The sequence below is a fragment of the Phallusia mammillata genome, chromosome 5, assembly GCF_965637545.1.
Source record: "Phallusia mammillata chromosome 5, kaPhaMamm4.hap1.1, whole genome shotgun sequence".
In the NCBI taxonomy this organism is placed as follows: Eukaryota; Metazoa; Chordata; class Ascidiacea; order Phlebobranchia; family Ascidiidae; genus Phallusia; species Phallusia mammillata.
The window spans coordinates 21002296-21015401 of NC_137256.1; the positions used below are offsets into that span (position 1 = coordinate 21002296).

The 13106-nt window shown below is 36.7% G+C and overlaps 2 protein-coding genes and 1 long non-coding RNA gene across 3 annotated transcripts; 1 reads left to right on the forward strand and 2 right to left on the reverse strand.

The window, feature by feature from the left end:
• Positions 1-101: 101 nt before the first annotated feature.
• Positions 102-1686, forward strand: LOC145229203 (uncharacterized). Its single transcript, XR_013860385.1, has 3 exons — positions 102-183; positions 1235-1302; positions 1443-1686. It is a non-coding gene; the product is annotated as an uncharacterized LOC145229203 (long non-coding RNA).
• LOC145229202 (sodium-dependent organic anion transporter-like) lies at positions 1679-4727 on the reverse strand. The gene is made up of 6 exons (XM_080094503.1): positions 4609-4727; positions 4254-4389; positions 3983-4101; positions 3827-3915; positions 3371-3469; positions 1679-3097 (listed from the first exon to the last, which is right to left on the reverse strand). Exons 1-6 carry the CDS (start codon positions 4712-4714, stop codon positions 2708-2710), a joined length of 939 nt encoding a protein of 312 aa, XP_079950629.1. The 5' UTR covers positions 4715-4727; the 3' UTR covers positions 1679-2707.
• Positions 4728-6771: 2044 nt separating this feature from the next.
• Positions 6772-9684, reverse strand: LOC145229677 (sodium-dependent organic anion transporter-like). The gene is made up of 7 exons (XM_080095012.1): positions 9645-9684; positions 9487-9568; positions 9136-9266; positions 8930-9059; positions 8225-8343; positions 7815-7909; positions 6772-7288 (listed from the first exon to the last, which is right to left on the reverse strand). Exons 1-7 carry the CDS (start codon positions 9682-9684, stop codon positions 6854-6856), a joined length of 1032 nt encoding a protein of 343 aa, XP_079951138.1. The 3' UTR covers positions 6772-6853.
• Positions 9685-13106: the final 3422 nt, after the last annotated feature.

Consider the following 13106-nt stretch of genomic DNA (forward strand, 5'->3'; position numbering starts at 1 on the left):
CACAAATCGTTTACAGCAAAATTTTGTTTCATTAGTCTTATTACTGCACAATTGGTTATTGCAAATTTTGCGTACGACCAAAAAATGTCAAACATTATGTTCCAGGCTTCCCTTGAACCTTTGTGAAATTAAGTCACGTGGTCAAATTGTCAGACGATGTGTTTTTTCCGTCGGAATTCGTAGGTTAGTTTTTTCTGACCTCTCTTTTGCAACTTAGTTTACATTGGTACGTTTTTGATAATTCAAATGGGGTAAATATGTTGCCGTTTGATTCCAGCTGCAATGGAACGAAACATTAACACCAGTTCTGTATTATTAAAAGCCTGATTTGAAAGCTATAGTTTGGGTCAATTGTCATTTCTTTCGCATGTATATTTTGTGCAAGCCATTCTTCTCAAAATGGAAGTGGTACTTTTGGACAGGAACAGTTGTTAAAACATGCGAATGTTTGTCAGTAACAGCAAAAAAGTTACATAAAGTGTTTGGTTGTACTAAAAAATAGCATGTTAAAGAAATGCAATGAGTTTTTGTCAACATATTTTTATAATTGGAAACAGGAAAACAGTTAAACATGATGTCTTGCAGTTTTTGAATGTATTGTTTTGTTTGTCAAAATGATTTGTCTGCCTACATCTTGCTTTTTCAGAAAAGCATATTGTTTGTCAACATAATAGTTACCACTTCATGGATAATATTGATATTTGTAATGTTGATAATACAGTTAATTTAATGAATGTTCGATTTTTGAAAATGGGTTTTACTTATTATTCAAAGCACTACATATAAAAATCCACTGTAATGCACATTTCCATTGCATTTGTATAGTAGCCAACATATGTAATGATGTAACTTTGGTAAAGTAATTGTGATGAATGCCACACTTAGTGCATTGTTTTGTACTTAAAGTTTGATATGCACTCCAAAAAAACCTACTTGATCAGGCATTTTTTTGCATCACAAAACCTACTTGATCAGTTATTTTTTGCAGTCAATGCATTCTTAGGAATTTACATTCTCAATGTAATATTCAGTGACATTCCTATTGTGGTTTCGAAATCTGGTGACCACTATTTAAAGCCGCTAAATTGTGTGCCTTTTATAAAGGCCAGTACATGGAACATGTATGTTGCCAGCTTCTTCTGGTGTTGATGTTTAGTTTACCACTAGTAGCTACTGCCCTTCTTTCTCTCTACTTTTCTAATCAAATTAAGTTTTACAATTCATTTTTTTGTAGTGCACTGCAAAGCTTTTTTAGGTCTATTGCGATAAAAACATAGTAACCGCCTAAAACTTCAAATGCAGGTATGTTTTGTAATTTATGGTTCATCTTTGTTTAAATGATTGTTTCGTTGCATTAACTGTGTACATGTTAGAATAAAATGGTGTATTCTTGTGATATGTTGTTTACCCTTTTTTCGCCATTATATATGTTTATGTTTCAGAAACCTACTGAAAAAATGTTTCTATGCTGTATCTATGTGGATTTTTTGCAAAAAAGGCAAATATTATTTTTGTCATTTCCTTGGTGGTTTGGTTCTGCCAATTGGATGAAAGAAGGTAATGAATCCTGCTAAAATTTGAAGACATGGTTAGTTGGCTTGCAAAATTGGAATGTGATTTTAATCCTATGTGGTTAACCCACAGCCCCCAACATGCACAATAAAAGAACAAGGATAAATACCTCAAGAGCTTTTTATTTTAAATCAATTCACAATAAAGTGTCCATGTAGTCTTTTTTTCAAAAACTGGCTAGGAGTAAAAGGATAAACCACCAGGCCTCAAGTATGAACGATGGGCATTCTGCCCCAGATACACAATGGTAAGGGAATGATTGACAGGTTTTATGATTAAAACAGTGCTGTAAGAATTCTGCCTCTTATGTAAGAGCCAGGGGTCACTAACCTTTTTAATGCCGAGGGCTACCTTACGATCACCAAATTGCTGGTGGGCTACCAGTTGAAACATAAGCAAAAACATATTAAAAAAAACTATACACCATACACAAAACTGACAAGTATTTTTAAACAAATATTTTGTAAAAGTTCACGAAAATTTGTAAAGTGTATAATCATTGGCCTGCTCACAAAGCAGGGTTATATGTAATTCACAATCACAATGATACAACAATTTCTCCTTTACTAATAAAAGTCAATTGTCATAATTGTCGCAATAAAGATGTTTATTTCATGTTTTTGCAAACCCCAACAGCATTTTGCTATTTTAGAAATAGTCCAACGGGCGACAAAAACCGGGTGAACGGGCGACAAGGTGCCCTCGGGCATAAGGTTGGTGACCCCTGGACTAGACAGTATCAAGTTTTTTGACATTTTAGTGCAGAAATGTGTTTGTGTAGCAACCTAGGATCAATAGATATTAAAGTGCAACGGCATACACTAGGTACTTATTTTTATACTCCTGCGGCGAAAGTATTGACCTTTGTACGTGGTTAACATCAGTTTCATCGTTTTAGGTTTAAAGCCTGTAAAAATATTTGTTATGACTCTGTCGCTCGCTTACAATCCCCAAATATGTGGTCTTGTGATCCCAACTGATGTGCGATGACCAAGAACCGGATTTTTTCTGTTACTGTAACTCAGTTCAAAGAACCCGAGGTTATTGCCTATGTTTTATATACAATAATGATACGTTGCTATAGCGTACAACTTTTTTAACAAATTTACAAAAACACAAAATTTCCTTGCATTGATTACAACGCATTGGTTTGAGATTTTTCGTCAAAGTCATTTTCGTAAGTGTGGTTAACATTTCCGTCTTTCTCCTCCACATTTTGCGTGTTATCTACTCTCGATTCCAATTTTATCCAGCCTAACTTCTTTGCCGCTTGGTAGCCAGAACACAACAAAATACTAAAACCGACTTGCATGGCGTAGTACAAAAGTGGAAAGGTTACCATCTGAAATTGAATTAAAGGCGTGTTTCCGTATGAAAGTGCAATGACCGCGATGGCAACCTGGACGTTTTGCAATGCCATTTCGATTGCCACTGTTTTCCGACATTTTTTGTCGAGCCTGATACCTGGTAGCAAAGTTGCGATGTATCCGATGATAAAAATGATTACCGGCATAACCACTGCAATCTGCAGATAAAAATGGAGTACACGCTTAGTTGACACAAGTTTTCAAATGGTCGAAGTGACGATATATAGAGTTAGTTTTTACCAAACAACAACAATTATTATCAAAACCAATAAATGAGAAATCCGCCAAATTATACCCACAGGGGCGTTTTCTGGGGCCTTGTGTACTGCTTACACTAATAGTAAAAAGGTCAAAGTTTTCTAGTTAGGCGAAAAACTTCTTCAACGTTTGATTTACGTGTTCTTATGAATATTCATTTTTGTGCCTCTTACCACAACTTGTTGCCAAGTAACTCTCCAGATTGACGCTCTCAGTACGATGGTGTATATAAGCCAGGCTGTAATTCCGATCGATGAGAACAGAACAAGAACCTATAGGTCAAAGATATAGTTTGATCATAAACATTACTGCCCGGGTACTGGTGTATATAGAATACATCGTTCAGACGTTTCGACAATATCTGTTGTCATCATCAGTGCACTCTGAACAATGTATTCTATATACACCAGTACTCTGGCAGTAATGTTTATGATCAAATTACTTTTTATGATCAAATTAAGTTCGTGTATAGCTAGTGTTCAAAGATATAGGATATGCAGTTTGTGCATTAAACATTCTGCATAACTGTTGAGATGTACGACAATAACGAACGTTTTTCGAAACTGTAATACACTGGTCTACCGCTTTCATCATTAATATGCGAGCGGTAATAGCCTCTTTAAATTTACCTTGGATATAAGTTTTGCTTTATTTTCAAATTTCGCGTTGATTGCGATTCCCAAAGCAAGAGGAACAATAAAAGCAGCCAACGCTATACCTGAAAAGAACAAAAAAATGTGTTTAAAGTATGAAATGTTTTTGAGATCAATGGAGATCTAACCTACCAAGCTCTTCAAAGGGTATCTGTAAACTGGTTGGTAAATTCTCCGCAGATTGAAAGATAAGAAGCCACAATGGCATTGTTCCAAGGGCGAGAACTGTCGAAGTTGCGGTCATCGCTACGCTATTAATAACAGAAAAATAACTTCAATAAAATAAAAAAGATGCAATATTAATTTTTGTACGTAAAGCATTTTCTCCGCAAGTAAAAATGGTGTAATGTTTTTGTACAGCTTCATTGGCACACCAGAATACATGTCTTTGTCAAAATTTTACCTGAGATCGACTACTCCGTCCAGATAAAACACGACAATGTTGCTTACGCTGCCTCCTGGACATCCTCCCTGGATCAAAACACTGAGTCCCTGGATCTGGGGCATCTGGAAGGCTTTTACCAAAGCCCAAGCGATAACTGTAAGTATACATATATGTTGTAGATTTTACCAGCGAGTTTTGGTCGTGAAAACTACAATAACCATTATTATTTTATACAACCAATTTAAAAAAAATGTATGGTTGAGATGCAAAAGACGTCAGTCGATGTTTTTGCAGTGTGTCACATCAATGTTTTAATTTTTGCAAAAAAAACGGTATGCTGTATTTCGGAAGAGGATGACTGTTGTTAACTTACGTGGTACCAAAAACAATTGCAATATCACTCCTGTTAGGAAGGCTTTAGGTTTCTTGAAGTAGGACCATAAAACTTTGTAATTCACACTGCAACCGATGCCGATCATTCCGAATGCCGCAATGGCACTATAATACACAAAATAGCTTAAGCTTAATATATCACATCACTGTAAAACGTTGAAAAAGGCTTAAATAAACATATCGGAACACAACCAATTAACGCCTTGTTACAAGCTTACGTTGTTACTATGGTGTTGATAAGTGCCGAGTTGTCAGAAGACAGCCCTGCTGTTGTTTCCTCCACACATTCGCTGATTGGCGTTCCTGATTAAAACAAGTTTTGCATCTCATACATGAAAATCCCAGAAGTGATTAAACGTATTTATGGATACAGGTTAACCGATACATTTGCTGCATAAATTTAGTTGTCGGATGAAGAAGTATAATCACCTGTGATGACGTCAGATATTATTCTCGTTACGCAGGGTACAGTTACCGATGTGGTCTCCATTATGGACTTTGTAAATAATTTGCTCCAATCTTATCCTTTTTGGTCCCCTAGTAGCAACAATTTCTTTTTTGTTCTGCAAGTCTGTGTTAAGCCTTCACAATACTAGTTATTTGCCTGTCAATACCAGCCACTTCAACATTTAACTGGACTACGACAAGTCCACTTGCAAAGATATTTTTGACCTCATATCGTCGCCGCCAATCAGTTTTATGTGGCGCTGTCTCCCTTCCGAATTTAGGACAATGTCATATTTGCACAAACCCACTGAATTTAAGGGTGGCGCATTCATGCCCAAGACACAAATATTATCCCCAGATCGAACAAAGGCGATGAACGTCGCAGTTTTGATCTGGATTGTTTGCTCTTTATGCTATCATTTATGTTGTTTGGCATGTTCTGACTCACACTTTGAAGCACTGGTTTATTGCTGGTTTGTAAGTCAACGGTTTTAAAAGCTATAATACGTGTTGGTATTTGTGTTTGAAGTTGCAGAAATTCCTAAAATACGTGTTACGATTCGTCTTAAAAAAATGTTTGACAAAAAATATAGTTTTAAGTAAACGGTAAAGCAATTTGCAGGGAGTTTGCTTTATATTTACTTAGAGGGTATACATGCACAGGTTGGTGTGTTGGTCGGCGTATGTTTGATCGTGTATTACACTCATTTGTTGGTGCGATGTCAAACTATTCCTTTACATTACAGGGGTTCCCAACCGGTGGTACCCGTACCACTAGTGGTACGCGAAGGGTTTTCAGGTGGTACGCGAGTAGCTTCCGTTTTGTTCACAAAAACCTCAATTTGCAACTTTATATTTTGTTTGTCTGGTTTTGTTTACAAAAAAACAGTCCCCAGGCCTATTGTCATTGTTACGTAACTATTCCTGTTGTTTCGTATCATTACGATCTTCAAAATACAGGTCATGTCAATTCTCAACAAAAAGCATAGTTGCTACTTGCTATGAAAAGCCGAACAACGCTGCGGCACAGTGGGCGTTAATTATGTCAAATGATTGCTCTTGATAGATATATCTACTGATTTGGTGCTTAAGATAGCGTTGAATGAAATATGATTCAAACAAATTAGTTGTTCTGCAAGAAGTGGTACCATAGAGCACTGTAGAGCACATTAGTGCTCTATGGTGGTACGTGTGGCAGTGCAGAGCGTCCAGGTGGTACGGGATCGTCAAAAGGTTGGGAACCCCTGCTTTACAATATGTCAAGGCTTTCATATCAAGCACACACTGTTGTCGTAATGTAAAAGAAGGTGATCTTGCTACTGTGTGGCTATGTATATCTACGATCTACTAAAGCTGCCTTTATAGGTTTCAACTGGATTTGACTGACGTGTATTTATAGCAATCTAAGTACTACTGATACTATTTACACAACGTCATTTTTTATTGGCGCAGATTTACATAATCTCCTGATCAATTAAAAAATAATTGGTAGGTATATCAATTGGTGCGCAGAAACAGTAGCAAACATTCAATGACAGTAATATATATATCTATAAAACAACTGCTATTTGGTTGCACGCAAAAGTTATTTTTCTTCGAACTTCCTTTGTTTTATGGCGAAGTCAATTCCTTTTTTAGATTTACTATTGTTTTTTATTTCCCAATATACACAAACTTGGGAAAAATTGGTCTATGTATTATCATGACCTATATACAATTTTCGAAAAAGTATTTTTGCCTTCTTGTAGGGCGGTTATTACGAAAAGGTGTATAGAGTTCTAATCTTTGTGGTGTATATAACTAGAGTTGTCAAAATTCATTTTTTGCATTTTTCCGTCTTCGACGTTGCTGTTTTGCTCCGACATTTCCGATGTATCCCCAACTGATTTTTCTGTGCTTTCCGTGTTTACGTTGTATTCCGTTTCGTCTGCGGAAATCCAACCTTTCTTTTTTGCAAGTTTGAACATTAAAATACCCGCTACTGCATAAGCTGCCGTTACCGAGTAGTAAAGTGTTGGAAAAAGGATCATTCTTGATTCAATTGCTGGCCGACTGCCAAACGACAAATGCACCATTGCAGATGCGACCTTTCCGTTTTGAAATGCACATTCTATGCCGACAGTTTTTCGACATCTGTTGTTAAGTTTGATCCATGGTATCATAGTAGCCACGTAGCCCAGCACAAACACGATTATAGGCATTAAGAGAGCGATCTGCAAATCAAAATTTTATTAACACCCAAGGTTCGCTAGCATTAAAAAATGTCAAAGTCAGGTTTGGAACCGAATCTGTTGAAACAGGTAGTTTTACGACTAAATTTAATTTAAAACCTCATAGTTAAAATATCATACCACCACTTGTTGCCAGAGCAGGGACCAACGATGACCGTTTGTAACTCCATAGTAAATGATCCAAACCACTATTCCAATTGCAGCAATAACGATGCAGAACTGTATGAACATATGTCGGCACATTGCGAAAGGTTTGAAACGAGCTTTCCGCAGCACATTGCCACGTTTTTTGACATGGTAAATAATACAGATAACTACTTTTGTGTAAAATTGGTTACGCATATTCAGAAATACAATAAGCATTTTTTTGGCTTGATGTTTTTACAAAACACTGTTTGGCAACAACGCTAATCCACATGTAGCACAAAACACGCCGTTTACACGTATTTCCTATTACAGAAAATTTTAAACCACCAAGACTCAACCTTAGTTTCAAAGTTGCACAAACCTTTGCAATAGTCTCGGTATATCTTTTTTTGCTAAATTTAGCGTTGATCAAAATCCCAATCAATAGAGGCCCGAGCAACAAAGCCAGTGTAATTCCTGTAGTGATAAATAAAAAAAATAATTAGTAGGCTACATTTGATAAATGTGTTTAGCCTTAATTGATAAAAGGGCACAGTTGTGAAGTATTTTCTTAACTCGTGTACAAAGTACAAACCAAGGATGTTGTAAGCAGCTTGTTAATCCATTTACGGTTATAAACCTTTTTGTTAAGGATATGGAGAAAATTTTACTCTTGAATAATTCGCTGTTACTGTGCCCCATGAATAATTTTATTTGTTGTTGATATGTTTTGCAAAGGCTTGCATATTCTTAATTTTGAAGAGAAAAACTGATTATGTGTGCTAAACTTACCTAGTTCCCCGAAGTCAATTTTCAGTTCGCTGTCCAGGTTTTCAGCCTTCTCAAATATTATCAACCACATGGGCATTGATCCAAGCGCTAGTATTGTGGATGTTGTGGTCATCGCCACACTGCAAAGAGATATTATTCTTGTTGCAATCTCACAAGAGTTTTGGAAAACGTTATGGCGCATTTTCGGATTCAATTTTTTTTTTACAGCGAATTCGACGTTTTTCTCAACTGATTTAAGGTGGTACTTTATTTAGCTTAACTTCTTCCCTAAGCGCACCAAATTTTGGCTTCTTACTTGCCACTGTTTAAACGTCTTTAATTACATCACATTGCATTATCCTACAGCAGTGGTCGGCAACCGCCGGTCCGCGAGGAGTTCGTTACCGGGCCGTATAATTTTTCATGTTTATTGCTATAAAACATTTTGCCCACGTATCCCGGGCATGATAAACTAATTTAAGCGTTTTTTTAGCTATATATTTGTAGTTTTTTAAAGACCGGTCCGCGATAAAATTTTAGTTTCAAAACCGGTCCGCAGTGCAAAAAAGGTTGCCGACCCCTGTCCTACAGGACCTCCACCCCTCCCAAAAAATATAAAAAGTTCTTGCGATAAGAAATGCTTTGAATACGACAGCCCGTATGTTGAATTAAAAACGATTGCAACGTTGTTTGAATGTACGAACATCGCTTTTCGGACCAACTTACCTGAGGTCAACAACGCCGTCGAATCCATACACCACTATATTACTTATTGAACCGCCTGGACACGCCCCTTGAATCATTACTCCAAGTGCTTCCACCTGTGGCATCTGGAATGCTCTGGTCAATGCCCAAGCTATCACTACAGGAAACATGATTTATATTGGTTATATTAACTCGTGATAACTTCGCTCAGAATTATAATACGAGACACTTAACCGGGACAAGGAAGAGTTGCAGAAAAACTCCGAACAAGTAAGCCTTCGGGCGCTTGATGTAGTACCATACTGTTTTGTAATTGACACCCATGCCAATTCCGACCATTCCCACAGCAACGAGTGGCCTTAAACAACAATTTTGAATGGGCCAATTTCATAGCAAGTTTTGCAAGTGTGAATGTGCGCGATTTCACTAGAATGGAAATTACAATAAATGTTGACACGAAATGGTTGAAATGAAGTAACAGTTTTATTTACGAAACCAACCTTAATTACAAAAGTTTTTTAGTCTTTTGACGTTGACAATAAGAAAGTTTTGAAAGTTAAATTTATCCAAATACTTACGTGGTTACAAGTGTGCCCAAAGATGGCCCACTTGAGCCTCCAGAGAAATCTGTCTCATTTGTGCAGTTTACCATTTTCAAGCCTAAAGGTCAAAACGTTCGCTGTTTTTAAAACCTCCAATTTTAAACTAAAAATGGGCATCTTTTCTTAATACATACCTTCTGCGCATCCGGGAACTTCAGTAATTCGCAAATCCATGTTTTAGAATGTGTGAAGTAACTTTTTCTCAAAAAAATTGCCTAAAATAAAAGAAATGATTTTACAATGACGATCTGTAAACTATAGCGTAAACGTTTTTAATAGGTTTCCGTTTTAAAAATGCCACTACATATTTTTCACACTTTAATTTATCTTCAACATCGCCAAAGTATCGTTTGTCAATTGCCAATCCTCTGTTTTAAGTCATTATCACTGAATGGTTGGTCGTGAGTGTTTAAACGATTTGCTTACGTAGCTTGATATATGGTTGAAGGCTATTCAAAATTCATTGCTAAGCTTGTAAACCCCATGCTGAATGATAGAGGCATTGTATTTCAATTTATAGGCCTACCCCTGTAAAAAGTTCGTTTCGACATAAAGGTTGAAAAACGTTTGTTTAACATGTTTATCACACGATGCTTGGGAATAAACTTTGCTAAACAGCTGACAATACTGACTTTAAAACTCGAAATGCTTTGTTCTGTGCTGCAAAATTTGGCAAATTCTCAATTTTTGACGTTTGAACATTTCAATTGCCTAATAATGTTTGCACTGGAGGTCGAACTTCATGTGCAAATAGTAATTGGTTGCATAATTTCAAAAACTTTTACCGCTATTAACAAAAGTGATATTTGCTCAACTCTTCGATAAAACCCATGCAATAGGTTATGTAACTTATGCAGATTGCACGTTTGGGGTTGATCGTGGGTTTTGCGTAGTTTGTGTTTTAAACGTAGTTATTTACAATATTCCACACAAAATGAAATGAATTGAGCACAAATAACCAAATCATGTATGTCCACAACCCTTTGCGTTTATGATTGGTGAAATGATTTTACAGGGTGTTAGTGTAAGGTGTTAGAATAAAGAAGACTTGTAAACGTGCGAGAGAACTCTAAATGCTTCTGCTGCAAAAAAAATAGACATAGGTATAATTCTGCTGGTCTTGTGACTTTCGTCGATTTGTTCTACGACGGCAGCTTTGTAAAGCATTTTATCGCAAACTTATAAAAGTTGCCCTAAAACTTGCTGAAAAAAAATTTGCTGACATGTTATTTTCGAAGAAGAATGTAACGTTTGATGTTGTTAAACCGACTCCATTATACTGTATGTAACAAGGCGTTGTTACTCCGTACTGCTTTGAACCTATTAACAACATTTTTCAACCGGGGTTTTAAAAAGGTCACTGTCGGGGCGAGATGAGGAACTATTGTGTTTGTTTTAGGATCAAGGGTGTGTGGTTTTAGATCTTGTAAAAGTTGTACTTTTAACCGTGTTGCGTTCTTTATGCATTGTAGGACGTTTGACATAGATTGTTATGTTGCAATTGCTCGGAAACACAAGTTTGGAAACGTGAATCTCCAGGTTTATATATGTTTTTCTTATTCAAGACAAATATATTTTGCTATTAAAGCATTGTCAGGGTATTAAAAAAAATCGAAATGGCCTATGTGTGGTACTCGGTCAAACTGTCCTTTTTCCAGAACTCTTTATGCAGCATTGATACAAGGGCATTGCAATTAATTATGGGTCCCCTTCCTTGAAGGGGACACATCTTGATTTTACTCGATTTTCTTTTTTTTTCTTTTTTTTTTTTTTCTTCCCTGAAGTTTGTCCACCCCATTTTGCCCTGAAATGTTTGATGGATTTGGATGAAACTTTCACAGATGGTAGATATGGTTATGTAGATGTGCCATTTGTTTTGTTTGACTCGATAGCCCCAGTGTTTACCCCACTAGCCCCCTAAAATGGGTAAATTTTGAACAATGTCCGAATTGGATGAAATTTGGACAGTTTGTTCATTGGGCCATTTTAGGGCATCGTTTGTTGTGTTTTAACCTGTAGCCCCAATATTTACCCCACTAGCCCCCTAAAATGGGTGATTTTTTAAACAATGTCCGAATTGGATGAAATTTGGACAGTTTGTTCATTGTGCCATTTTAGGGCATCGTTTGTTGTGTTTTAACCTGTAGCCCCAATATTTACCCCACTAGCCCCCTAAAATGGGTGATTTTTTAAACAATGTCCGAATTGGATGAAATTCGGACAGTTTGTTCATTGTGCCATTTTAGGGCATCGTTTGTTGTGTTTTAACCTGTAGCCCCAATATTTACCCCACTAGCCCCCTAAAATGGGTGATTTTTTAAACAATGTCCAAATTAGATGAAATTCGGACAGTTTGTTCATTGGGCCATTTTAGGGCATCGTTTGTTGTGTTTTAACCTGTAGCCCCAATATTTACCCCACTAGCCCCCTAAAATGGGTGATTTTTTAAACAATGTCCGAATTGGATGAAATTTGGACAGTTTGTTCATTGTGCCATTTGAGGGCATCGTTTGTTGTGTTTTACCCTGTAGCCCCAATATTTACCCCACTAGCCCCCTAAAATGGGTGATTTTTTAAACAATGTCCGATTTGAATACAATTTGGACAGTTTTTTCATTATGCTATTTTAGGGCATCGATTATTGTGTTTCACCATGTAGCCCAATATTTACTGCTTAAGCCACCTATTGTTTATAAAACGTCCGATTTGGATGAATTTTTGATAGTTTTTTGAATTTGGCATTTGTAGCTGTCGAATATTGTGTTTCACCCTGCAGCCCTAATATTTACCCTACCAACCCCCCAAAATGGGTGAATTAATCAACAATACATTTTGACAGTTTGTATAATATGCCGTTTTGAGATGTCAGTGTTTTATGCTATTTAGGCACACAAACTTATAACAATGTCTCAATTGCATGAGATTTGGACAGTTTGTAATTTACATCACTTCTTTTTTTAAGTAACACTACCAATTACTGTGTTTGACTTTATAGCAACGTTTCTTATGGTTGTCTGTTTACAACTTTGCGGTTTTGGGGACCCATGAGTTTCTGCCTGCAGAAACAAATCAAGATTATAAAAAATGTTGGCTAATATGGGACCCAATAAAAATAAATATAGAGAATATATTACAGTTTGCAGAATAGATTATAGTGTATATGCTATGGTAAAATGTGCTAAGCCACCCTTCTAGTTCGTTTCCGTTCTTTATAAACGTGTGTTAATTTGGTAATAGGGGTTTGCATCAATTGCGTTTAACTTTGTTGGAAACAATGCACTTTATGTGTCGTAAGTTAGTTGAGATACTTCGATAGTTTTTTTTTCACGGGTTTCGAACCCAAGACGCTCCTGGAGACAAATCCCGATCAAGGTTTTTTATGTCTGTATATATGTCAGGCGCACCGGGTTACAATAAAATTGCCATTGCGATATGTGGCGGGGGCCGCCCTTTGTCTTTTTCGCGCCACAAGCGGTCGCATCTGCCATTTAATCTCGTCTGTCAACTTTGTCACAATTAGGCAATCACTTGTTATGCACGGACATAAAAACCTGATTGACTTTCTTACTCGGAAGCTTCTAGATTATCATTACAAC